This window comes from Lissotriton vulgaris, chromosome 2_2, assembly GCF_964263255.1.
Source record: "Lissotriton vulgaris chromosome 2_2, aLisVul1.2, whole genome shotgun sequence".
NCBI lineage: Eukaryota > Metazoa > Chordata > Amphibia > Caudata > Salamandridae > Lissotriton > Lissotriton vulgaris.
This window is the reverse complement of record NC_141688.1, coordinates 316,645,869-316,670,465: the sequence shown is the minus strand read 5'-3', so window position 1 is coordinate 316,670,465 and position 24,597 is coordinate 316,645,869. Positions and strand designations below refer to the sequence as shown.

At 47.4% G+C, this 24,597-nt stretch overlaps 1 protein-coding gene across 9 annotated transcripts in view; it reads right to left on the bottom strand.

Moving 5' to 3' along the window:
* The window catches only part of ATG13 (autophagy related 13), a 391,361-nt gene that overhangs the window by 275,896 nt on the left and 90,868 nt on the right, over positions 1 to 24,597 (bottom strand). For all 9 annotated transcript variants that reach the window (XM_086959657.1, XM_086959658.1, XM_086959659.1 and 6 more), the window contains exon 5: positions 12,399 to 12,445. In XM_086959657.1, the coding sequence (XP_086815783.1) occupies positions 12,399 to 12,445 (47 nt within the window). The remainder of the gene's footprint in view (positions 1 to 12,398; positions 12,446 to 24,597) is intronic.

Genomic DNA, 24,597 nt, shown 5'->3' with positions numbered 1-24,597 from the left:
GGCGCACTGACAGCGCGTCTTCTGAGGGCTTAACTGACTCTGTGCCCGCTTCTATAATATGGTGCAGGAGCACAGTCAAAGGAATTCCCTCATTTGCATCTGGCACACACCTATGCAAATGAGGGAACGCCATTCAGCGCGATCAGTATTATAGAAGGGGACGCACAAGCGTCTGCACCCCCTATTATAATAATAAACTGCACGCAAAACGGGTGCAAAAGCACGTTACGCCAGGGAACTTATTGTAATACAGCCCCAAGTGTTGAAACACCAGAGATATGCCCTGATGTTCCAGCCATGTCCAGAGGCGAAGAGCCTCTTGATGTAGGGTCCACAACCCCACCCCGCCCTGTTTGTTGAAGTGCCACATGGCGTTGGTGTTGTCCAGAAACACCTGCACTACTCTTCCCCGGACAGAGGGAAGGAATGCCTTCAGTGCAGATCAGATCGCCCAAAAATCCAGAAGATGGATGTGGAGGTCGGACCCCGCCAGAGACCTCTTATCTCCGCCTCTCCCATGTGGCCGCCCCATCCCAGGAGTGACACATCTGTCACCACTGTGAACACTGGTTGGGGAAGGGAGAGGAATCTGCAACTGACCCAATTTTGGTTTGTGAGCAACCACTGCAACTGACTCGCAGTCCCACCCGAGATCTGGACAATATTAAAAAGATTGCCCTGATGCTGCTCCCACTGGAACTTCAGGTCCCACAGCAGAGCCCTCATAGCCACCTGGCATGTTCTACCAGCACGATGCAGGAGGCCATGAGGACCTGCAGCCTCGGGGTCATTTTCACAGAAATCCGGGATAGAGGCTGAAACCTCGGTATCATAGCCCGAATATCCTAGACCCACTGCTCAGGAGGATAAGCCTGAAACTGCGCTGTATCCAGAACTGCTGCGATGAAAAGGAGCTTCTGAGAGGGAATCCAGTGCAACTTTGGTCCAGAAGGTTAGTTTAGTAAGTTGCTGCAGAGAGCATGTGTGCCGAGTTTGTCTTTCCTTCAATAAGATAACGTTGCAGCCTCTGACAAATGCCCTGTGTTGACTGTTTAAATGCAAAAGTATTTCCCTCAAAAACGTACTTCCCTAATCGTATTGATTCTGATGCCTAAACATATATAAAATTGTGTTATTTTTATAAATTGGTACGGCTCTCCTTATTGGATCGTGTACATAATTTATGGACTATTTTGTGTATTTGCAGATGTCTCACACGCCTCTCTGCTCGACCCCACTACCCCATACTACCCCATAAGAGAACACCGTGGGATTGCTAGAGCAAGCTCCTGTCAACTCATAAGGTATACCTCTTTTTGGCATACTATACAGAGAGCCGCCTTCCTACAATCCTCGTTCAGGAAGTTGCTTCTGATACTGGCAAGACAATTACTGCAATTATTATTGTGGGAAGCCGACTCCTTATATAGTGGACCGAAAAGAGGCACTGTTAAAAGTCCGGACAAGCCTTAAAGGATTTACAGAGGGACAAATGTTCTCTTTAGTGGGAGTATGGGCGAGCAGTTGGGTATATCGGAGGGCAGTGCTAAGCATTTATTGCACACACAAATGTAGAATGTGAGACACACACTCAGTAAAGAAATAAACAAATATCAATTTATAAAAATAACACATACTTCTATATGAAGTTAGATACCAAGATGATCGGAATCAGTTAAGTACTTTTCGTAGTATGAATATTTACTTTTTCAAAAGTTGACACTGCAATTTTTAGGTGCGGTGATGTTATCCTATGTGGGGAAAAGATGTACTGCATTTGGCATTTGACAGCGACTTACTGGACTGTTCGCTAGGACTTAAGGTGAGTATGAGGTAAGGTCCAAGGCCACACCAACAGGTCACCTCGTTGGGTCTAGGTGCAGAAGTGTGTTTCGGCTTCCATTGTCCCATTCACTTCATGGGGAACGGTCCGGTCAGAAAGAGGCTACATGCTGGGACTGGGGGACCAGTCCGGGTGAACGCAGATGGGGGCTCGACCCTTGAGGTGTTTGGGCACGCTAGGACCCTTGTTCTACTTCTCCTTGGGCTTTGGGGCTATGGGCCTTGGGTACAGTGGTGTCTTTTGACGTCGTATACAGTGCTGAAGTCTCCCACGGTTGGGGCTGCTGGCAGAGACTGGAAGTCCAGTCTTGGCAAACCCAAGGGTGTGTAGCTTCTGTGGGTCTGAGGAGCCCATTGGCACTGTCACCTCCCTTAGACTCAAAGCTACTTTGAGTCTCAGGGGCGGCGGTTGAAGACTCACTTCTTTGTCTGGGTTCTGCTGCAGGGGGGCAAACAGGGTCAGCTTGCCACTCACAATGTGGGTCTCAGTGTCCTTAAAGTCCCTTGACATGCAGGTCGGTTTTCCTTGGCGGTAGTGTCCAGTCTGGACACACCAAGCCTTAGCAGCTGCAAGAGGTCCTGTACCCCAGGTATTGGTGTTGCACAGCTCTGGCCAGTCCTGGCGCCCCACACTTCGAACGAGGACGGATGTGATCCATAGGAGCTCAGTTACCTACTCCTGGGCAGTTGCTGCATCTGTAGTCCCCTTAGTCGGCAGGTCAGTGAACTAGGTCTTGCTTCTTTGGTGCATGTAGCTGAAGGAGAGTAGCTCCTCTACTCCAAGGGAGTTTCGGTGGCAATTGGCTAGCCACTGGCAGACCTTCAGGTTTCTTGTAGTCTGCACAGCAGCAGAATGAGTCGGTGGCTCCACAAGGTGTGGTGCAGATGGCAGGCTGGCAGGATTGGAGCCAAGTCAGCCGTGCTCCTCGGTTCTCGAGTCAGCAGTCTTTTTAGTCAACTTCTTTTGAGTCCATCAAAAATCTGAAGTCCCGATATCAAGGGGTCCCCTAAATACTCAATTTAGGGTTGCTAAGGGGAGTTAGGGGCAGAAGCCAATGGGCTACCTACAACTGGGGTCACTATATCCCTAGATGACCACTTCCTGTGGGGAGTAGGCATTGCACTGCCCCTGATTTCTTGATGCCACCACACACAAGATGTCGGGATTCCTAAATTTGTATTCACTTCAGCCTTGATCATCCTAGAGGTGTGTTCAACCCGGCAGTGCAACACACCTCATGCATAGCTACCTCTCCTTTCCTGGTGCCAGATGGACCCTAGGCAGAGGGTGGCATTTTCCATGTCTGGGGAAGCCTTTGGTCGCATATCAAAGATGGCAGAGGCTCTTGAAGCCTCCTGTCTCGATATGTTGATTTACCAGCCTTAATGGGGGAGGAGGTGATAACAACTTTCCGCAGAGCAAGCATTATTTCTGTCCTGGGAGAGCAGAGCTCTCCCCTCCTAGGGGGTCAGAAACGTGTTTGTGGTGGCAGGCTGGACTGGACCACACAGTAAGCACACCAGAAGGATAGAAGGATGAAGGGGTACCTTTTAAGGTATGCGCTGGGTGCATGTATTAATAAATTAATTACTGGAATCAGTGTGGGTTTATTAATAGGAGGTGTTGGATTCCAAACACATTAGGTTTCAGTGTAGTCACTATGTAGCTGGGGAACTCGTAATGACCTGCTCACTTGTACGGTCTAGCAATTGAACTTGACAGCACATCGGCATACCTGCTCATGCAAATATGCCCTCACATGTAGGGATCAAAGTCCTGCTGTAGGAGTGATTTACTTATATTACAAGCAATCACTTTGGAATGACATACAGGAAGTGTGTCAAGTTGTGTTTCCACTCATGGTTTGCACCATCTCACGCAGCTTGCAATGACAGTCTGTGTGGAATTTGTGTGGGGGTCCCTTAGGGTGGCATAAGATATTCAGCAGCCCTTTGAGACCCTCTTTAGCACTCATGCCCTGGGTACCTTATTTATTTATTTATTTATTTAGAATTTTATAGAGCGCACGGCTACCTCCAGAGGGGGTGTCCCGGCGCTAAGACTACTTGATTATCACAGAAGGGGATACTGAGTTCATGAAAAATCTAGAGGTGTGCAGAAGCTTTGTAGGCTAGTGCTTAGAAAACAGCCATGTTTTCAGTTTACGGCGGAAGACTTGTTCTGATTCGGAAAACCTGAGATCCAAGGGAAGACTGTTCCAAAGCTTAGCGGACACAACGGTAAAGGTTCTGCCACCAGTACGCGTGAGTCTGAAGCGAGGAACCGTCATCAGGCGTAGACTATTAGATCTCAGATGCCTTACTGAAGAAGCTATATTAAGCCTTTTGCTCAGATAGCAGGGGCCAATGCCATTAATTGCCCTAAAGGCAAGGGTCAGAACCTTAAAGTCAATGCGGCGGGCAATTGGGAGCCAATGAAGCTCCTCTCGGTAGGCTCTGACCGAGTTGCGTGGAGGGATGTTGCCAATCAGCCTTGCAGCCGCATTTTGTATAATCTGAAGTCGATCAATGAGGTATTGGGGGGCACCGGCATAGAGGCTGTTGGCATAATCAAGGTGAGACGTAATGAGTCCCTGAACCACTGTTTTACGGGAAGACTGGGGGAGATAGGGAAAAATCTTCCTGATCATGCGCAGTTTATTAAAGCAAGCAGCCGCCACTTTATTAACCTGGATTTTTCCGGACAAGGTATTGTCAAATATAAAGCCCAGGTTGCGGGCTGAATGCACTGGTACAGGAGGAGGGTCCAGAATGGTAGGCCACCAGAGGGTTGAAGGGGGAGCAGTTTTCTGGCTGAAAAAAAGGACCTCTGTTTTTTCAGTGTTAAGGGCAAGATGGTTAGCAGCCATCCAAGTGCAAATATTACCAAGGCAGTTTCGAAAGTTGGAAAAGAGGGAGTCAGAATGGTCTCTAAATGAAAAAACAAGCTGAGTATCATCAGCATAAGAGACCACCCTGACTCCGAAAGACTCAACTACCTTGGCAAGGGGGGCCAGGTAAACATTAAACAATAAAGGGCTCAAGGCTGATCCCTGGGGTACGCCACACAGGAGGGGTTTATCTTCAGATTGGTATGGATGCAACAGTACCCTTTGGGTCCGTCCGGATAAAAAGGATTTGATCCATGCTAGGACAGTGCCCTCAATCCCCAGCTGTTGAAGTCTGGATGTAAGAATGACATGGGAAACCGTGTCGAATGCGGCGGATAGGTCGAGGAGAACCAGCATGGCCTCCTCACCCCTATCCACCGATTCCCTAATTGTCTCTGAGACTTCCAGCAACGCTGTCTCGGTGCTGTAACCGGTTCGAAACCCAGATTGAGAATCGTGAAGCAGTTTATTTGTTTCCAAGAACTGGGCCATTTGTTTCTGAACAACTTTCTCCAATATCTTAGCTGGCTTGGGCAGAAGCGAAATGGGTCGGTAACTGCAGAACAGGGAAGGATCAGCATTGGGTTTTTTAAGAATGGGAAGCAGCCTAGCTTGTTTCCAAGCTGAAGGAAAAAGACCCTGGGTCAGGGAGGCGTTCCAAATGGAAAGAAGGGGATTAATTAAAACAGGGGCAAGATTGCCCATTATTTTAGCAGGGACAGGGTCTATAGGTGAGCCAGACTTGACTTGCTGAAGAAGAGATAAAGCAGACTCAAATGATAATTCATTAAAGGAGTTGAAGGAACTTTGCGTAAGGGGAGAGGAGTCTGGAATTGGGTTGGGCATGGCTGAGACAAATGAAGAAGCAAGTTTAGCAATTTTGTCCTGAAAAAAAATCAGAGAGACCATTGCAAAGATCTTGGGTAGGGCTGCATTGAGTTTTTATGGCCAGAGGAGTAACAAAATCTTTCACAATTGAGAAGAGAGTTTTTGATGAATTCTGTGCCTGTTGAATACGGTTGGAGAAATATGATCTCATGGAGGAACGTTTGAGCATTTGAAATTTATTTAAAGCAGATTTATAGGCCAGTTTAGCCTCTGGATCATATTTCTGACGCCACATGCGTTCTAGCCTTTTACATTTGCTTTTTTCCTCGCGAAGGAGGGGGGTGAACCAGGGAGCCGAGGGACGAGATCTGGCGGATGCCAGGGGAGCAAGAGGAGCAATGGAATCAAGTGCTGAGGTAAGGACAGAGTTGTATCTTGCCGTTTCCATGTCCAGATCCACCGTCTGATTAAAATGGAACTGAAATTGAGACTCAATGGCGTCACAGGTCACCTTGACCCATTTACGACCACTATCTCTGCTAAGGGAAGAGGTAGGGGGAAGGGGAGGTCTGTCAATATGAAAGGGGATAAAAAAGTGGTCAGACCAGGTAAGAGGGAGAGATGGAAAAACCGTTATGCAAGGATGATTTGAAAAAATCAAATCTAATGTGTGACCGGCTTTGTGCGTAGGGCCTTTAACTAGTTGGGACAAGGTCAGTCCTTGTAGGGTTTCCAGAATTGAAGAGGCTTGAACACAGGAAGGATTATCTATATGAAGATTAAAATCTCCCAGCACTGTGAAGTGCGAGTGTTTAAGGGAAAAGTCCGCAATTGAGTGCACAAGGGCACTGAGAGAACAGGCAGTAACAGGGGGGGGGTTATATACAAGGATACCAGCAAAGATAGTGCGGGCGGCTTCCTTAATTACAAAATACATGGCCTCGATCAAACCGAGGTTAATAATTTTAGTCGAGCTCAGAGTAAAGTGAGATTTAGCAATGATCGCCAGACCCCCTCCAGGTTTAGTGCCGTCACGATTAATGCCTACCAAACGGAAGCCGGAGGGAATGGCCAAATTGATATCTGGCATGGACGAGTCTTTAAGCCATGTTTCAGTGAGAAATAAAATATCCCACTTGTTTGTATCTAGTAGAAGCCAAATGTCAGATGCATGTGCAGGAAGAGACCGGCAGTTAATTAAGCCAGCATGAATGGTAGGCGAAGATGAGCAGTGAGTACCACTGTTAGATGGTGAACACCGTGTAGTGCAAGCGGGAATAAAAAGATTACACCCAGGGCAAGAATAAGAACAGTTGTCCAAAGTTTGGGGGTTACAATGTTTGTGCGGGTTGCAAGTGTTACGGCGTAGCAATGTAAGTTGCTCCGAGGACCAGGTGATCATGCAGGTATGAGAGGCAGGGGGACTGGCGCTGGGCGCGGGTCCGGCGCGGACGGGCGCAGACGGGCTTGCCTTCGGCGCGCCATCGGCGCGCCCGCTGCGCCCGCCCGCTGCGCGGACGGGAAAGTCGTTTCTTTATATCCATAGCGTGAAGGGAATGGGAGGAGGGTGGGAGGCGTCCAGGAGCTGGAGCGCTACCCTGCCTCCCCCCAAGATGGCGGTTCCGCTTTGCCCAGCCGGCGAGAGCGCTGTGCTCGGCTGCACCGGTGAAGAAGTGGAGATCGGGACCCCTGTGACGATTTAATCTCGTCCAAACATGCAGGCGGTCAGTAACCGATTTTTTAAAAGAGCCACAATTAAAATAATTACAATGTTTAAAATGCCGGTCAGCGCGACTGCATACAGGTCATAAGTCACCACACAAACAGTTTATGAGCACACAATCATACAGGTTCGATTTTAGTAGTTAGCAGAGAAAGCAAAATGCCCCCGGCTTCCGCCTCAGGGGAAAACAAGTAGTCAGTTTCCACAATTACTAACACTCCTTAAGTAGTGAGGGAGGGCGGGAGGCGTCCAGGAGCTGGAGCGCTACCCTGCCTCCCCCCAAGATGGCGGTTCCGCTTTGCCCAGCCGGCGAGAGCGCTGTGCTCGGCTGCACCGGTGAAGAAGTGGAGATCGGGACCCCTGTGACGATTTAATCTCGTCCAAACATGCAGGCGGTCAGTAACCGATTTTTAAAAGAGCCACAATTAAAATAATTACAATGTTTAAAATGCCGGTCAGCGCGACTGCATACAGGTCATAAGTCACCACACAAACAGTTTATGAGCACACAATCATACAGGTTCGATTTTAGTAGTTAGCAGAGAAAGCAAAATGCCCCCGGCTTCCGCCTCAGGGGAAAACAAGTAGTACCTTAGGTACTATTTACTAGGGACTTTATGGGGTGTTGAAGTACTTAGCCAACTGTAGCACAATTAGACAGCACCTTGTTTTGGGTAATAGAGCACTGGCATTCAGGTCTTGTTAGCAGGCTTCAGTGCACTGGCAAAGTCGAAAATCTGCATCCAGTAGCTAAAAAGAGGGCAAAAAGTGGGCGGAAAACTGCAACAAAAGCCCAGTTTCCTACAATCATCACAACCTCCAAGGATAACTCAATTAAAACTCTGTATCACATTAGATACAAAAAAAATAACAATCAATGCCTCCTTTTTAACAAGTGGAGCGCCTACTGCCTTAATTAATGTTGGTACCTGACATAAAATTAAAAAGAATAGAGAGAATGTGTGATATGGATATCACTAAGGACGCGTCATTCAACATGTATTTTTATTCTTTGTTAAATCATTATGCTCTTCAAAGATGTTTGTATGAATTCATTTCCAAACATAAGCAGATAAATTGCATTACTTCATGCTCGGCCAATGCATTTCGGGTTAAAAGGATAACCCTTCGTCAGGGGCTCGGAAAAGTAACGCGCTGTGCTCTCGGCGTCAGAACGCGGAACCGATCAATATTACGGTTCATACAAACATCTTTGAAGAGCATAATGATTTAACAAATAATAAAAATACATGATGAGTACAATAATGACAAGACTGGTTTAATTTCGACAATTAAGCAATGTTGAACGAGTGAAGAAACCTCTTGTGTTTCATGTTGAATGACGCGTCCTTAGTGATATCCATATCACACATTCTCTCTATGATTTAAGGCACTGCCAGGCACAGTGCGTCAAGGATTGCGCCTCACGAACTTTCTGAAATCTTGGATTCAAATTAAGGAGTGCACGGAGATATCACCAAACATAAAATTAAAAAGAGCCAAGACCTAGTTGAACTCTGATCACAAACCGACACCTAAGCTCACAATACCTAAAAAGAGAGAGGAACAACTACAAATTATTATTTGTTTCCAGATTTTCATGGATGGAACCAATTCAGGATTGGATACAAAACGCTCCAGAACATTAGAAAAACAGCAATGTGGGTCTTGCAAAAAGGTTAGTAAGCAGTTCTAGTGCTTTTGAAGTTATCAAGCTGTAGAATGCAGTACCTTCACAACAGGATGGGGTGCTTAAACAACCCTGAATATCTTCTGAAAAGAAATCAACTGAGGCTGAAAACTATTCCTCACCTCATCTCCATCAGGCCAGTGACTAAGAATGCCTCAACTGATTATCTCCTCAGCCACCAACCTCTGGGATCAAATGACTTTATGAACTCCAGTTACAGGTGATTGGTAGTAGAAGTTAAAACTCAGGCAAGTAATACCACCAACCCATTGGGAGAAGGAGGTGGTCTCTCAATCAGTTTTGCGTTGTTTAGGAGGACAGGAAAGCTCATTTACCTATACACACTCCTCGGTGACGCACTCCCTTCCAAGGGCTGAAGGCCTGTTCCATCTTAGGTTCCCCGAGAATAGTGTACTCTGGGATTCTTTGCAGTATGGCAAACAATGTGTGCTGTAAAAGTAGGTAGGGTTGCTCTTGGCAACCTTTTAACAATTCGTTAGGAAGTGTCAGGAGTCACCCTCACCCACTGGTTACGGGCTGTACAACCTCACCAACATCTCCTCACAACACTTTCTGGATTTGTGGAAGAACAGAAGGTCTCCACATTTAAGGCCTATGAGGAGGGCTGAAGCTGAAGCTGCTCCCACATGTGCAAAGGACAACGAAGTGGACTCCAAGGTTCAATTGTCTATCTTCCTGTGTGGCTACAGGCATACAACAAGGTGCAAGAGGCCTTGTTCCTGAAGTACCCACCAGACCAGCTACACTTGGACCTGGCCTGGACCAGCCTGCTATTGGTCTCTCAGGTGGAATGAGTTCTGACCCCTAGTGCTGTGGCTGAAGTCTTGAGATCATTGGCTTTCTCTATCTGGACCTATCCAGCATCTTTGTAAAGTAGAAACTTAGAAAATGTGGACTTCTAAGCCACCCGAGGACCACGACCAACCACCCAAATTAAACCACTCAAAGTACAACCTCACTGGGCTAGAAAATGAGGTTGGTCTAGCTGGGAGTATTTGCCACTTGAAACCCCAATTCAGAGGAACCTTGCTGCAATCCTATTGGACTTCAGTTCAAAGTTCCCAGCTACAGCCTTGCCCTACTGAGGGATTCTGGACCCCCAAAAAAAGAGATTACGTTGAAACAAAGAAATCTTAACTGGGAAAAGTCATGAAAAGTATCCATTCAATGAGCTGACTTCTCTGGGCACAAAATCTGGACTTTAACCACTCAGAGCTTTTCTCACCAAAAGCAAGAGCTTCAGCAGAACCTCGCCCAACTGCTATGAATCTTCAAGAGTACTTTCTTGGATACAGCCTGCAACCTTGCCCTGCCGGAGGACATGGACTTTCATTTCAGAGACTAAGCTAGGAGGTAAAATCTTAGACTGGGGACTGAACCTGCTTGGTCTATCCAACCTGTGCTCCACTACAGTCTGGCTGATCACACCTAAGTTCCAGTCACATGCTGACGTTACCTTCTACTGGCGATTTTCTTTTTCTTTGCTCTTTTCTCTTAAAATTCATATCTCCTGTTCACTTTATTGGATTTGTATCATTTTGATATCATTTAGTGTGTTACATTTTCTCAACTTCCATAAACTGCATAATGATTTTTATTATGTTGTGTGTTTGACTTTTCAACCATTTTCGAACTTCAAATGCTTTACACATTCTCTCCTAGTTAAGCCTATCTGTTCTGTCAGAGCTACCAGCCGGTGAGCTCAGGTTTAAGTAATTGAATCCTTGTGTTGAACCCAGCAAGTTGGTGACTTTATACCACGCGGTGGAAAATCATCCATCCCAATGAATAATGAACTTTCTAACAAGCACCCTATATGTATGTTACAACTCAAGCTAGGCTTATCCTCATATGACTTTCATCACAACATGAAAGGCACTTGTTGAAGAAAGGAAATGTGAGATGAGACTTTATATATACCTCACAGACCAACCCATATCTGCCTAGAAACAGAAATTCAGAGGCGGACATGCAATGACACGGAATGAAGCCAAAAAGCCCTCTTTGAAAATATGTCTTCTAAATCACAAACATTTTCAGGAATTTTAAAAAACATTTTAAAACATTGAAGTAGATAAATGGCACTGCATTTCAATCTGGGACTGACTGTCGAATGCCTGGAGCTCTTAAGTAGGGTCAGATTTCTTCTTGTAAGGAGCGATGAATACGGGCACTATTGCCTTCCGTCACCTTACCAACTAACCTTTATATATTTATTCAGCACTCAATCAGCCACACTCCACCATGCTTACATTCACGCCCACACTCGCCACTTACCTACTATAATCCAATCCTTAGTCATCTTATTCAACCAAAGCTTTCTTAAGTTTCACAAAACGCGACATAACATAAAATGAATGGGGAGAAAAATATAGTGTATACAAATGGCAAACTCTCCATGGAAGACGGTCTAATTTACTACGAATGTCCTTGGTGCTTAACCAAACTCGGGAATGTGTGTTTCATTCCGCTTTTTCACACTGTATATTTTTGAGTGTGATTCCCATGTTCTAGCCTCACCACACCTAATTAGAAAACGATAATCACCCTAACGGTACCACCAGCACTGTTACACTTTGGCCGACTTTAGTCTACCCACCTTGCACTTTAAGTCTCGGCCTTTATTCGTGTGTATGACTTTAGCAATATGCCAAGTGACTCTCTTTACCTATATGTTTTGTCTGTGTCCTATATGTTGATGTGTAGGTATGCATGAGAAGGGAATCCCCCTCTCACACCTAGAAAAACACCTTAGTGAGTTTAACACATAGTTTGTATTACACTAATACACCTTTTTAACTTGCACAAGAACTCTTTAAATAGGTCCTGAGGAAAGCCAGATTAATCCTAAGGCACTGGCTGAAACATGTCGACCAACAATGGATGTAGGAGGTCGAAACTCACCACCAAACATCCTCTTGCCTTATTTTAAACGCCGACAGCGGCCCAGATATTAAAGTTTAATTTACCCTCGGGTACTGGGACCTCCGCCAAGCCATTTTAACTGTCCCTTCACAAAACGTAAACACTGCACTCTCAGTAATATACCAGCTCCGCTGTAATCAGGTGTTGTAGCACACCCGGGACATATTAGGTGTTACTGGGTGGGCCCAATGATGAAGCATGCCACCAACCAGGTTGGTGGGTGAGGGCTTCATGAACACACCTATAAGGTGCCAACTGACAAAACTAGTCAGAGTCTAACCCATAAAGTCATATATAGCTAGTCTTCTTTGTTGATACATATAATCCCATGGGGACAAGGACTAGCTATCGAGTCCTCTCTTTCTCTTGATACGTCTCTACTCTGTTTCATTCCGAGCAGAGGTCTGAACAGACAATTCATAAAGAAACTAATCACACATGCATAGTAGAGACATCGAAAAGAGGTTATGCTACTCACTTTTCATTCATCTCCAGGCACCAGATTTCCAGCTCCATGGAATCCCCCTGCAGGAGAGAACAAGAAGCATTATTACAGTATTCGCTGTGAGAACATGTTAAACAGCTGCTTCTTCCAAGGCTCGTACCTTGAGAATCGTACCGCCAGTACGCAAAGCATTTCACCATCACGAGCCCTGCTGACTTCATCGCGGCTCGTACCTTGAGAATCGTACCACCAATACGCAAAGCATTTCACCATCTCGAGCCCTGCTGACTTCGTCGTGGCTTGTACCTTGAGAATCGTACCACCAGTACGCAAAGAATTTCACCATCTTGAGCCCTGCTGACTTCGTCGTGGCTCGTACCTTGAGAATCGTACCACCAGTACGCAAAGCATTTCACCATCACGAGCCCTGCTGACTTTGTCGCGGCTCATACCTGGAGAATCGCACCCCATATTCTTTGACTGTGAGTACCCGAGTCGCCCTAGCTACTCGAAAGCAACCTGAACTGACCCCATGCCCATCTCCAACCCCCGAACAGTCGCCCCAACCTTCCTTCCTTATTGTGAAGTTGTACTGTTATTGGGCCTTGTGATAAATCAATATATAAAGGATACTATATTTTCATAGAAAACCGGTGTGGTGCCCGTTTGTAGTGTGGCAAAATATTACTGTACATGATCATAAATGCTTTACACTGGCCCTCGAGGTTCAGTCTGATTGCTTGGTGATACTACTAAGGGGATAGCCCCCTATCCTACCTAGAGGAGGCCGGTCCCGGCTGGGACAGAAGTACTCACCTCTGCCCACCAGAGACCATCCAATCTAACACAGTGCATTTTAATAGAGAGGCATGTTTTGTAAGCCTACCTCAATGTACCTCACCCATTCTCCTATGAAACACATGAAATAAGACATTTTCCTTCGAGTCACATGGTAGAAAATGGGGAGTTTTGCTATTGACAAACTGGTATGGATGCAGATATATTCTCTACTAATGGCACTATCCCAATCTATCATGGTGAAACCATTTCCTGTAAGTTACTTTCAACTTCCTGTTTCTCTCTATTTAAGGTGCCAGAACCAGTCATTCCATGTTTTACAAACACTCTGGTAACTCTGTTGGTCGGTGTTCTCATCCTCGGTATTTCACAAAATATCAATATTACTTTTAATGTGAAGGCTAGAGCTTTTCTAAATGCAATCGAGGTCCCCCCTCATCAGTGCTATATATAAACCCACACATCAATCTAAGAATACTACCTTACTTTTTAGCTACGGATTCTATTTTTGTCATTTTAACAGAAGGTTTTGAAAACCAATTTTACATGTTGCTTCTTTCCTTATATACACTTTTATTAATCTGTTAATTTATAAGCAGTCATGGAACCGGTGAGATCGTTTCCCAGACCTTCAAGAATCCCTGTACCGCTGGTTAGGAACTACTGACAGTGCACAGGAGGTGGATTTCAGCCGGTGTGGTGCAGAAGGGGGCTGTTGCAGCTAGGGATGGTTCTGAGGACGAAATCTTGTTTAATTTGACATAATGCGGTGAAGATAATAATTAAAATCAATGAGGTCCTGCAACATCGCAGTTCCCTGGGAGTTCAGAGCACTGTGTGGATGATCAGAACCCCATTGCGACAGATTCTTTTCTTCGTAATAGTAGCTATGGGTATTGTCATCATCCTTTCCTCGTTAACCAGATCTACACATGACCAAAGTTACGATGGGATTACAGCAGGGACAAACGTTATTGTAAGATTTATCCCCGGTTTCCAGAATCTTCTGTGGCAGAAGCAGACATACTTTGCAAAGTAAATGATCCGAAGGTAAAAGCACTGTAGGAATATCTGCATCTGAAATCAAAGTTACCATCAGCTCTTTTCTCTGCTGGCATAGTCGACTGCTTTGTTTGGTACCGGTGGGTTGTCGACTGTGTGGTCATCAACATTACCATTGTTTGAACAGCCATAGACACAAAGATCATAGACGACTAGTCACCTATCAACGCGGCTGCCACCAAGAGCAGGTTAATGAACAAGTTGCAGTATTTTAGCGCCGGGAGACCCCTACGGGTAGCTGTCGCGCTCTAGAAGCCTAAATATTAAATAAATAAATAAAGTTACTTACCTTAACATTATCTGGTAGAGACACAGTCTAGTCGCAGATTCCTTATCTTTAGAATTCTCTCCAGGCGTCAGACTGGATACAGACATTTTTCAGCAGTCTCTCTGCATGCCAGTGTACGGTGCCATACGACCCCATGATGATTTCAGCTCCAGTTGGGACATCAGTGGAGTTATACAAGTACCCTCCAAAGCGCAGACGTCAGTTACTTCTGTCAAACCTTCTGCTCCAAAACACGGAGCCACTACAGAAACTGGCAATGGAACAGTGTGCCAAAAAAGATAAATGTATGCTTAAGAACATAATTAGAAAATGTAAATAGGGGGAGGAGCCTAACCAGCGACCATGATGGCCGCCTGATCTCTCGGCTCCGCCGACCCTCTTGCTTTTCTCCCGTTTTCCGCCTCATCCTGCGACCTATCCTGCTACTACGCGACATCGGCGGAAACGGGAAGAGACCCCGGATCTATTGGTGTGCTTTCTGTCTGGATCCCGGCGGCACACCCACTGAAACAACTTCTCCCCTGCCTCGCGCTGCGCGGCTACGGCTGGGTCTTTGTTCTCTGCCTGGGGTCGGCTTCGCTCATTACAACAGCCGCCGTGGCCGGTGGACCATCTACGGCGGTTTCAGCCTCGTCCTGCTCCCGGCGGTGTGCTTTCTTGCTTCTCAGGGTCGCGCACATCGCTGGTACTGAAAACACTTTGTATCGTGTTTTTCACCCGGATGCAACATTGGGGGATACTTTGTCTCCCTACGCGCCGGGCTGGGCGCCATCTTACAAGCTGATCTCCCTTTTTGTAGCAGCGGACCCTGGGCTGCTACCGAAGATACAGCCGTCCTGCCATACCGCATTACTACTCTGCTTCCATGTCGTGTGCCCTTCATGTGCCCCAAGGCTGTTTGTGCTGTTGCCCGGATATCGACGGTGCTCTGCTGGCCATGGATGGCAATGGTGGATGGCTAGACGGACAGTGCTGCCTTTGTTCGCCCTGCTTGCCGAGATCTGCCCAACCCTCTCATTCCGGCGCATCTGTGTCGCTCAGTGATGTGATGTGCGCCCTGGAAACTGTGAGAGCAGCTCTCCATTCTGCCGTTCGTGTATTGGGAGACCGGCTGGCTTTGATTTCCTCTGTGGCACCGCTGCTTAAACATGGACGCTCCCGGGAGCAGGACACAGTGTCTCCTACTGATGCTGCCTTCTGTTGTTTTTCCTCTCCGGCCATCACGGGCACACAACGGGTGCGGGACCCAAGCGCAGTCAAGATGTCGGCTGAACTATTCTGGGGACAGGCTGCAGTTACGGGACATGTAGTGTGGCAAGAGCATTGCAGCTGGAAGTCATGTCTAGTTTCTCCTCCTAAGGACCCTGGCGTGTCTCGACTCCTAATCCTGAATCCACTCCTACTGACTGGTTCTTCCAATCTCGGAGAAACTTTGTTGTGCGTTATCCTGGACTCTGCTGCGGACTCCTACACGGCGGACTATCGGATGGACTACATTGATCGTCCCCCCGCCTGGATCATGATGCTTGGATCGCTTTCCTCCTGCAAGATGTCTACCGTGAGGCCGGACTACGTCGTTGCCCCATATCGCAGGGGCCAGGGTTGAGTGTGCCCCCCCGTCATGTCGGGACTGTTTTACTTGTACTGCTGGGTCACTGAAGGACTGCCGGGGATATCAACTATGGGTATTGTATTGGTCGCGGGGTCTGGGATCGGGCGGCCGGAATGAAACTGTATAGTGCTTTGAATATATTCGACGGCCCTCCTCCGTTCTTCTGTGAATTACGTTTTTCTTTTACCTCTCTTTTCTCTCTCTACTCTAAATTTCGGGTTCGGTTTGTGGGCGACAGGCACGCAGCTTGGGGGGGGGGGTAGGCCGTAGCCTCCGCTTACGTGCAGGGTGGGGGGTGGGGGGTAGGGGTTTTGTTTTAGTTTCGGTTTCTATGGGCCTTTTTCTTGTGTTTTCTCTTCTTTACCTCTTCCTTTTCTTTTTCTTTCTTTCTTCCTTTGGGTTCTCAGGTGCTTCGGGGTAGTGTTACCTATTCTCTCCGCTGTCGCTGCTGTCATCTTTGTGGATTTGGGTGTTCTGAGTCCGTGGGGCGGGCGATGGCCAGCATGTATTGTTTTCTCGTGCTAGTATCCTTAGGGTCACTATCCTTTAGTGCTGTTAATTTTACTTCTCGTCTTGCTCATGTCTCGCTGGTTCGTTGCCTGCCATTTCTTTTAGTGGATAGAATGCACCTGATCCTAATTTCTCTTCAAAACTTTAAAAATTAACCTTATGCATCCTGTGCCTGGTGGTCCCACTTCAGTTTGGCCACGTTTCAGACAATTATCGTTTGTACATTCATTGGGACTGCTGAGTTGCAATATCCGTACTTTTTGTGCTATTGATTCCTTTCGAGGCCGGCCTGTATGGTTGTAGGCCCGTAATTGTACGCTTGCTATGCACAATAAAGGTTTACAAAAATTAAAAAAAAAAAAAAAAAAGAAAATGTAAATAAATGGTATGATAATACCCAAACAAGGACAATAAGAAAGATCCAATGGAGAGACAAAGCAGCTAGAAATGAAGGGTATGGCAATACCAAGTCTAATTTAACCCCTTCGCTGCTGATGACGAGTTCAGCTCGTCATCAGCCACGGTGGTCGTGTGCGGATGACGAGCTGAGCTCGTCATGTAACGCGGCTTTTTAAAAATTGCTGCACACAGCAGGAAAAGCTGCTGCAGCGATGCGGTTAAGAAGTAACACCAATGGGTCTGTTAAATGACACCAAGTGAAGCATTCATCAATGGTATATAAAATCAGTACTGAAAAGGGTATAACCCTTACACTACAGACCGTTCACAGAGCGGGGAGGATGGGCGGGGTGTTGAGAAATCTGCGGCTAAACTGTGTGTCTCCAACAGATAATACATTACCAAAGGTAAGTAACTTGTTCATCTGGTAGAGATATCTAGTCGCAGATTCCTCAACTTTTCAATTAAATATCTTTGCTAGACCCAACCAGAGTAGAGACTGAAAACTAATCCTATAAAAGCTCTCAAAAAGAACTAGCTGGTCGAAATTCACCACAGACCAGACATATGTAGGAATTAAATGAAAAAAAGAGAACGGTTCTCCATAAAAATCGTGCCATCTCCCATTGCAAATGTAAACAAGAAACAACCCCACAAGCACAGAGAAGCAAAAGCTTCAAGAGGAACAGGAAACTTCCCTGTCAGAAGACATCTGACAACAGACAGACAATATAATTTAACCCCCATAAGGTAAGAGAGCCCTGGACAAGAAGTACCAAAGGCAACACAAATGCCACGCCACCCGCAGTCTCTACGCCAGTAAAGACATTTCTGAAGGAAATCTGTCCTAATAACTCCAGAAAAGAAGGGTTTGCAAACCTCATTCCCATTAAAACCAAGATGAATAAACCCGTTCATTTCAAGGGCGGGAAGATCGGACCAAGTGTCTAGAATGATGAACGTCGGTCCATTCCTAAAACAAAGAACAATATTTTTTTACTTTAGGCAAAATGGACACTCGAAGGTTCACACAATGCATAATGTCTGTGGAGACAGAAAAAAATAGCACTTAAACAGCTATGAATGACTACACCCAGATCTATATATCCACGTTTCACACCAACATACAGATCCGAACTTCAAAATAGAATGTATTGTATTATAATTGCATTTATGTAGTGCGTACTACCCAATGCTTTTTTGGGGAGGTGCACGCTACTTTGGAATCTATAAAGGATTAGTGATAAATTAGTATAGTGAAATATGAAAGCAATTTGAGTGGTGGATATATTAGTTATTTGGATTCAGAAGGATGGCGGAGGGATAGAAGAGGGAAACAAGCATTTGCAATGCAATCGGTCTCGCCTTTGGGACCTTATATGAATTTAGCTATACAGCACATAGCCTGGGTGCTGAAACATTAACTGTTCTTTAACAAGGAGGGAATGAGAAAAGGCAAACGCGTGTGGCGGCCTCTCTGGTTCTGGGATTTACAACACAGAGCCACGTGGGATCGATTACTCAAGCGCACGGTGGCCACTCGAGTCAACGTTTGTATAAACAACAGGCTTGTAGAGCAACAGTGATCACTGACATGGTAAGCATAATCCCTCCTCCTTACAACAGTTAGTTAGTTCTTACAAATCGAATGTTTGTTCTACTCTCGATCAATAAAAAAAAATTAGACCAGACGTTTAAAAGATCACTAGCTCACGGGCCATCTACGAAAACAAAACAACTTTACAAATCAACATGGTTTTTTAACTTTGTTAATTAACCTCCCTGATCAATTATACACGTGTGCCACTGAAACCATTTCAGAAAATGTTTCGTGCATAAGTAGAATGACCCCTTTTGGTCCTACATAAACGTTTCCCTGTCTGCTGCTCAATTACATGGTCTTCACCTTTGGGCCAGGGTTTTTTTGTAAATCTCTCTAGTTTTCATTAATCTGAAATCAGGGGAAGAGCTCCTTTCCGAAAAAGCATTTAATTTGCTTCAGGTACACCAGCAGTGATGACACTGAGGACCAAGCACGGAGAGGACTCACCTTCTTTTGCTGAAGTGTTTCGGAAGTCTCCAGGTTCATGGAAATTGATCCTTGCATATGGACTCGGGTCCTCGGTGGAGATGGCCGCGCAGGGCTTTCCAGAGGTCTTGTGGTGAAGAGGTTACTGCTCCCTTCTCAGGTGCAAGTCTATATATTTTAGGGGGGTGTCCCCATGAGGATCCTTTGGCGGGCTCACATTCTCCAAGGAGACTGAGCTGTGGCACTTGCCATCCTCGGCTAGGGCAGTGGGCGGGGGGTACTCGACCAGAGCCCTGGCCTGGCAGCGGGGCAGGAGCAGCGAGACCTGGATGGTTCTCGAGGGCTGCAGGCTTGGGAAAGAGCAGGTTCTCTGAACAGCTTCTGAAAGCCATATCGGCATAAATGCTGTGCACCCGGCATGCGGATAGCCCATCGTTGCAACTCGGTAGGCCAAGGAGAGACAAGTAGGCCTGGGCAGGTGGGTAGCGGTCTGCGCTGGAAGGTCCGACTTGCTTGTTTGGTCCTGGCCCCCCAGGATGTCGCTGCCGGCGGAGGACGACGAGTCTTCGCACCAGGTCGGTGCTGATGCTTGAAGGAGCGCGGCACGGAGTAGTAGGCACAGGAGGGCTGAGTGGCCACCTCTGCTTGCAAGTAGCTGTCTGGCGGTACAGATGTTAACACTGCATCCTTGGGGTTGTGGCGGCACCTGATCAATGAGTTGAGTGGTTAATATTAAAACAGGTGAATGACGTCACGGGTAATATCTTCAGCCAGTCTTGGCGTTCTGTCTAGCCACAAACCCAATTAGGTCCAAATGACGTGTGGGCCATGGGAGAGTTGGTTAGCTGTCCCACAAACCCATTAGGCCGAGTGGAGTTTCTTTTTACCAGGTGAGGTAGTGTTATTCCAAGTACATCACATGCTGAATGTATGAGTTCCTCTTTAAATCCCACACGTATCAGAATATGCAGAGCTTTTTAATTCTGTAAATGTCATCAGGGTTGAGCTGCTTAAACGCACCTAAAGAAAATACAGGGAGTGCGGCGTGTGCTGCACAACTTACATGTCTGGTATTTTGCTCCGTACTCAGATTCAGGGACTTATGAGGGGAGAGGCAAGATAGACACACTCTTCACTCTCTCACAGCCCTCACTAAATGAACAACTTACTGAATGTTCATGGTGCTGGCCATCACGTCGTAATATTTAAAGTTGAGTTGGCTAAGCATTTCACTGTCCAGGGAACTCTTGCAACTTTGACAGGTTGAGAGCGATGCCCCCGAAAATTCTGGTGGTGGTTGTAGAGTTTTAGGGTTCCTACGTATGGCTTCGCTAATGCGGAGTGAAAACTGAGCAACAAGCAGTGGCCAACATCACTGATTCTATTGGTGTCTGGAACACACAAACCTATAATCGACAGTCGATTAGACCAGGGCAAAAAAACACCTGACCACTTAGACCCCAGATGTCTTTCACATTTTTTTGCACTCAGAGATACCAACCAGCCCCCTTCATGTCACATTCAAGAAATCTTTTATTATGGGTTGTACGGCTTCACACTGACACTTCAATACCCACAATGCATTCTGGCATGAGTTTTAAGCAGAGGATACAAAACATGTTTTTCAGAAGTGGCCTGAAAACGAAACAGCGATGTTATAGTACAAGAAACGAGGGGAGCTGTATGGGTAACGGGACGCTGTCTTCTTTATAGAGGAGGCAGGGGGTCTACTGAAAAGGTACTCTGAGCACCGACCATTCTGTGCTGCTTGCACATCTTTACCAGTTCCAGGCTTTCCATTGCAGTTTATTATTATAAGCGCACATCAACTGCCCAAGGACTACAACTCCCAGAATGCACTGACTAGTTTACCAGATGCACTGGACTGGCCATGTGAAGTCACAGGAAACCGCACCCATGCCGACATATTCTGTTCTCTTGTAGGGTTGCGGGGCTGGTCTGTGGGTGTCACAACAGGTCAGTGTTTCCAAACGTCAGGTGGAGGGTGTAGGAAGGTGGCTACCTGACTATGGTTACCCCAGATTTTTTGCCTTGTGTTTAGCTGGTTTTCGACTTAGTTGGCCTGGTTCCCTGCTAATCAGGGCCCCAGGCTATCTGCTCTCTCTGTAAAATGGATTCCATGTACCCTAGGTGCATACCTAGATTGGCTTGGGTCACCTTATCAGCCCCTGTACAGAGCACTATAGGTGCCCAGGGCATAGGTGCATCCAAGGCCTACCAGGGGCTGCAACATATATTTTGCCACCCCTGGCTGGCTATCTAAAATTGACACAACTGGCTGATCACTCAGCTGGGGCAAGGTGGTGTAATCACCCCTTGCTTAGATATAGTATGCCTATATCTAAACCTATCTGGACACATATAAACCTGTGAGTCACTCCTATGGCAGGCCTTGACAATCCTGAAGGCAGAGTGCGTGGTTTAATGTGAGATGGTGCTCTAGCATTGGCTGAGCCTGTCTGCAGCTGTCGGGACCAATTCCCTTAGCTGTTCCGGGATAATGCCAAACCATATACTATTAAGTGCATTATAATCCTCGCGGTTATATGTTAACTTTGGTTTGGCTTTATCAAAACATGTCGTGTAAGGTGTCATACGATTTGGAATACTATCCCCTCGACAGTCCTGTCGACGGGGATAGCATTCCACCCCTCTAAAGGGGACGACATGTTACTTTTGCTAAAACGCGGTTGATTTTTAAAAGAGCCTCAGATCCACAAAATGGATGCTTCTGCCACAGACACATGTCTGACCTCCTGATGCTGACCGAAACTCAGCAGAGGAGGCCTGGACAAAGGCTTTCCTGTCGCAGGGAGGTGTCACACCACCCCAGACAGGAGATAGTGGATTGTAGCAGGGAGGTTTGAAAGAAACCAGACAGTGCCTGGGGAGCACAAGGCTTCCCCTTGCATAATCCGGTCAAACCGGTTCTGGGGCACACCAGCCCCAGCTCCAGTGTGACCTGGACAAAGGAAATGGGGTGTAACCGCCCCCTTCCTGGTCCCACCCATAGGGAGGGACCTAGCAGGAGATCCACCCCTCAGATTGGAATAAGAGTGGGAGCAGTGCCCTAGCACAGCAGATCATCCTGAATCAACTTTAAACTAAGAAGACGACTGGACTTCGACATTCTGATGAATAGAAGACTGAAGAGCATCTCCCTTGTGGCCTAGGAGGGGCCATCCTGTGAACACAGGCACCATCCAGCACCTCGACGTCTGCTTTGCTGCCGCCTCCCGCCGGAGCCCGAGTGCAGAGCCTGACAAGACCCAGCCTCCCAGACTTCTCACAGCCCAATCCACAGTCCCTGCAAAGAAGGGACCCGTGGAGGCACTGAGAGACGTGGGACCGGACATCTTGGAAGACCCCCGAGACGCTGACTGCGCAGCACCCGAGGCACCCTCGACTCTGTGCTTTGGGGTTTGAGAAGCCCCACAACCGAGCAGCATTTGCACCAAAGAATAGCCCTCCAGCATCTCCACAATCTGCGTGGGGCCCTTTTGTTTTGTGCCACTCCACTCGCCATCCCGGCCACTTCCCATGTGGTCAGCGGCCATCTTGGCGACGAAACCTACAATTTACACTGTGGGTCTGGTTGCTCCAGACCTGCCCGCACTCCTGTAGAAAGGAGTACCCGCTCTGACCTTGCTGGTCCGAGTAATAAGCCTTTTTCACTTGCTGCGTGGCTTGCATTAGCCAAGGCTTGTTTGCTTCAATCGAGTTGCCGGCACCGCCATCAGCTATAGCCTTCGTGGGACAGCTCGTGATCGACTCCTGGACGTCCTTGACCTCTTCGTGTCCACGTGGCTGCAGAGAGAAGCAACACCTCATCACCTGTTTGCACCCGACTTTGCCTGGTTCCAATCTGGTTCCACGGTGGTCACTGGTCAGTGACTTTGAACATTGTCCCCTCTGCTTTCAGGTCTTCACCACTTCAGATCCACCCTTGGATCACACCGGACACTTCTCCTTCACATCGCCTGCAGCATCTCCAGCTTCAAGCACCAAGAACCTTCGTGACGAAACCAGACGCCACATAATCTCCTACGCCGACGACACCCAGCTGATCCTCTCCCTGACCAACGACCCCGCCGCCGCCAGAGCCAACCTGCACGAAGGGATGAAAGAGGTAGCCGAGTGGATGACGACCAGCCGCCTGAAACTGAACTCGGACAAGACGGAGGTCCTCATCCTGGGCTCCTCACCCTCCGCCTGGGACGACTCCTGGTGGCCTCCCGCCCTGGGCACCGCACCCAAACCGACAGACCATGCACGCAACCTGGGCTTCATCCTGGACTCCTCCCTCTCCATGACCAGGCAAGTCAACCACGTCTCCTCGGCATGCTTCAACATCCTACGCATGCTACGGAAGATCTTCTGGTGGATCCCCACCGAGACCAGGAAGACCGTCACCCAGGCCCTCGTCACTAGCCGACTGGACTACGGCAACGCCCTCTACCCCGGTACCACCGCCAAGCTCCAGAAGAGACTCCAGCGGATCCAGAACGCCTCAGCCAGACTCATCCTCGACATCCCACGAACCAGCCACATCTCCGGACATCTGAGAGACCTTCACTGGCTCCCCGTCAACAAAAGAATCACCTTCCGCCTCCTCACCCACGCACACAAAGCCCTACACGACCAAGACCCGAGCTACCTCAACAGCCGAATCAACTTCTACGCTCCCAAACGCCACCTCCGATCAGCCAACCACGCCCTCGCCGCCGTCCCCCGCATCCGAAGAGCGACTACAGGAGGAAGGTCCTTCTCCTACCTGGCCGCCAAGACCTGGAACTCCCTCCCGACCGACCTGCGCCTGACCCAAGACCACCTCTCCTTCAGGAAGAAGCTGAAGACCTGGCTGTTCGAGCAGTAGCGGCACCCCCCCACCCCCAGCGCCTTGAGACCCTACGGGTATGTAGCGCGCTCTATAAATGTCATTGATTGATTGATTGATTGACCCTATGCACCCGCTTCCTGTGGGTGAGGTAACACAGCAACGCCGGTTTTCCCACACTGGTACACACCTCTAGGGTCTGTGTCTAAAGTTTGGTTCTTCTAGGTTCAACGGAAGTGTCCTTAAACTCTATTTGTGTAACTTTTACGCACCATTGACAGTGCATTGGTGCAAGCCGCACTTTACGTGCTGCACAAGAATCCCGCGGGCTTTTCCCGACTTCAGCATTGCTAGTCCAGACTGCTCCCAGCAATTCTCTAGGCCCTAGGCCTAACCACTGTTCGATTGGTATCTCTTATACCACTTTTTTAATATATGGTTTGAGTGGCCACACGCCCTCATCCATAATTGTGCAATTTTGTATGTTATACTATGCTTTTGATTTAACGCTTGTGCCCCTTTGCTCATAAAGAGTACTGGGGATTATTTTAGAAATAAACACATATATTTTTATAATATATACTTGTGTGGTGTCCTTTCATTTGATATTACAGGATTGTATGTGGTAAAACAGCTCGCTTAACACGACCTCTTAAGTTAAGCCTTTAAGGCTGC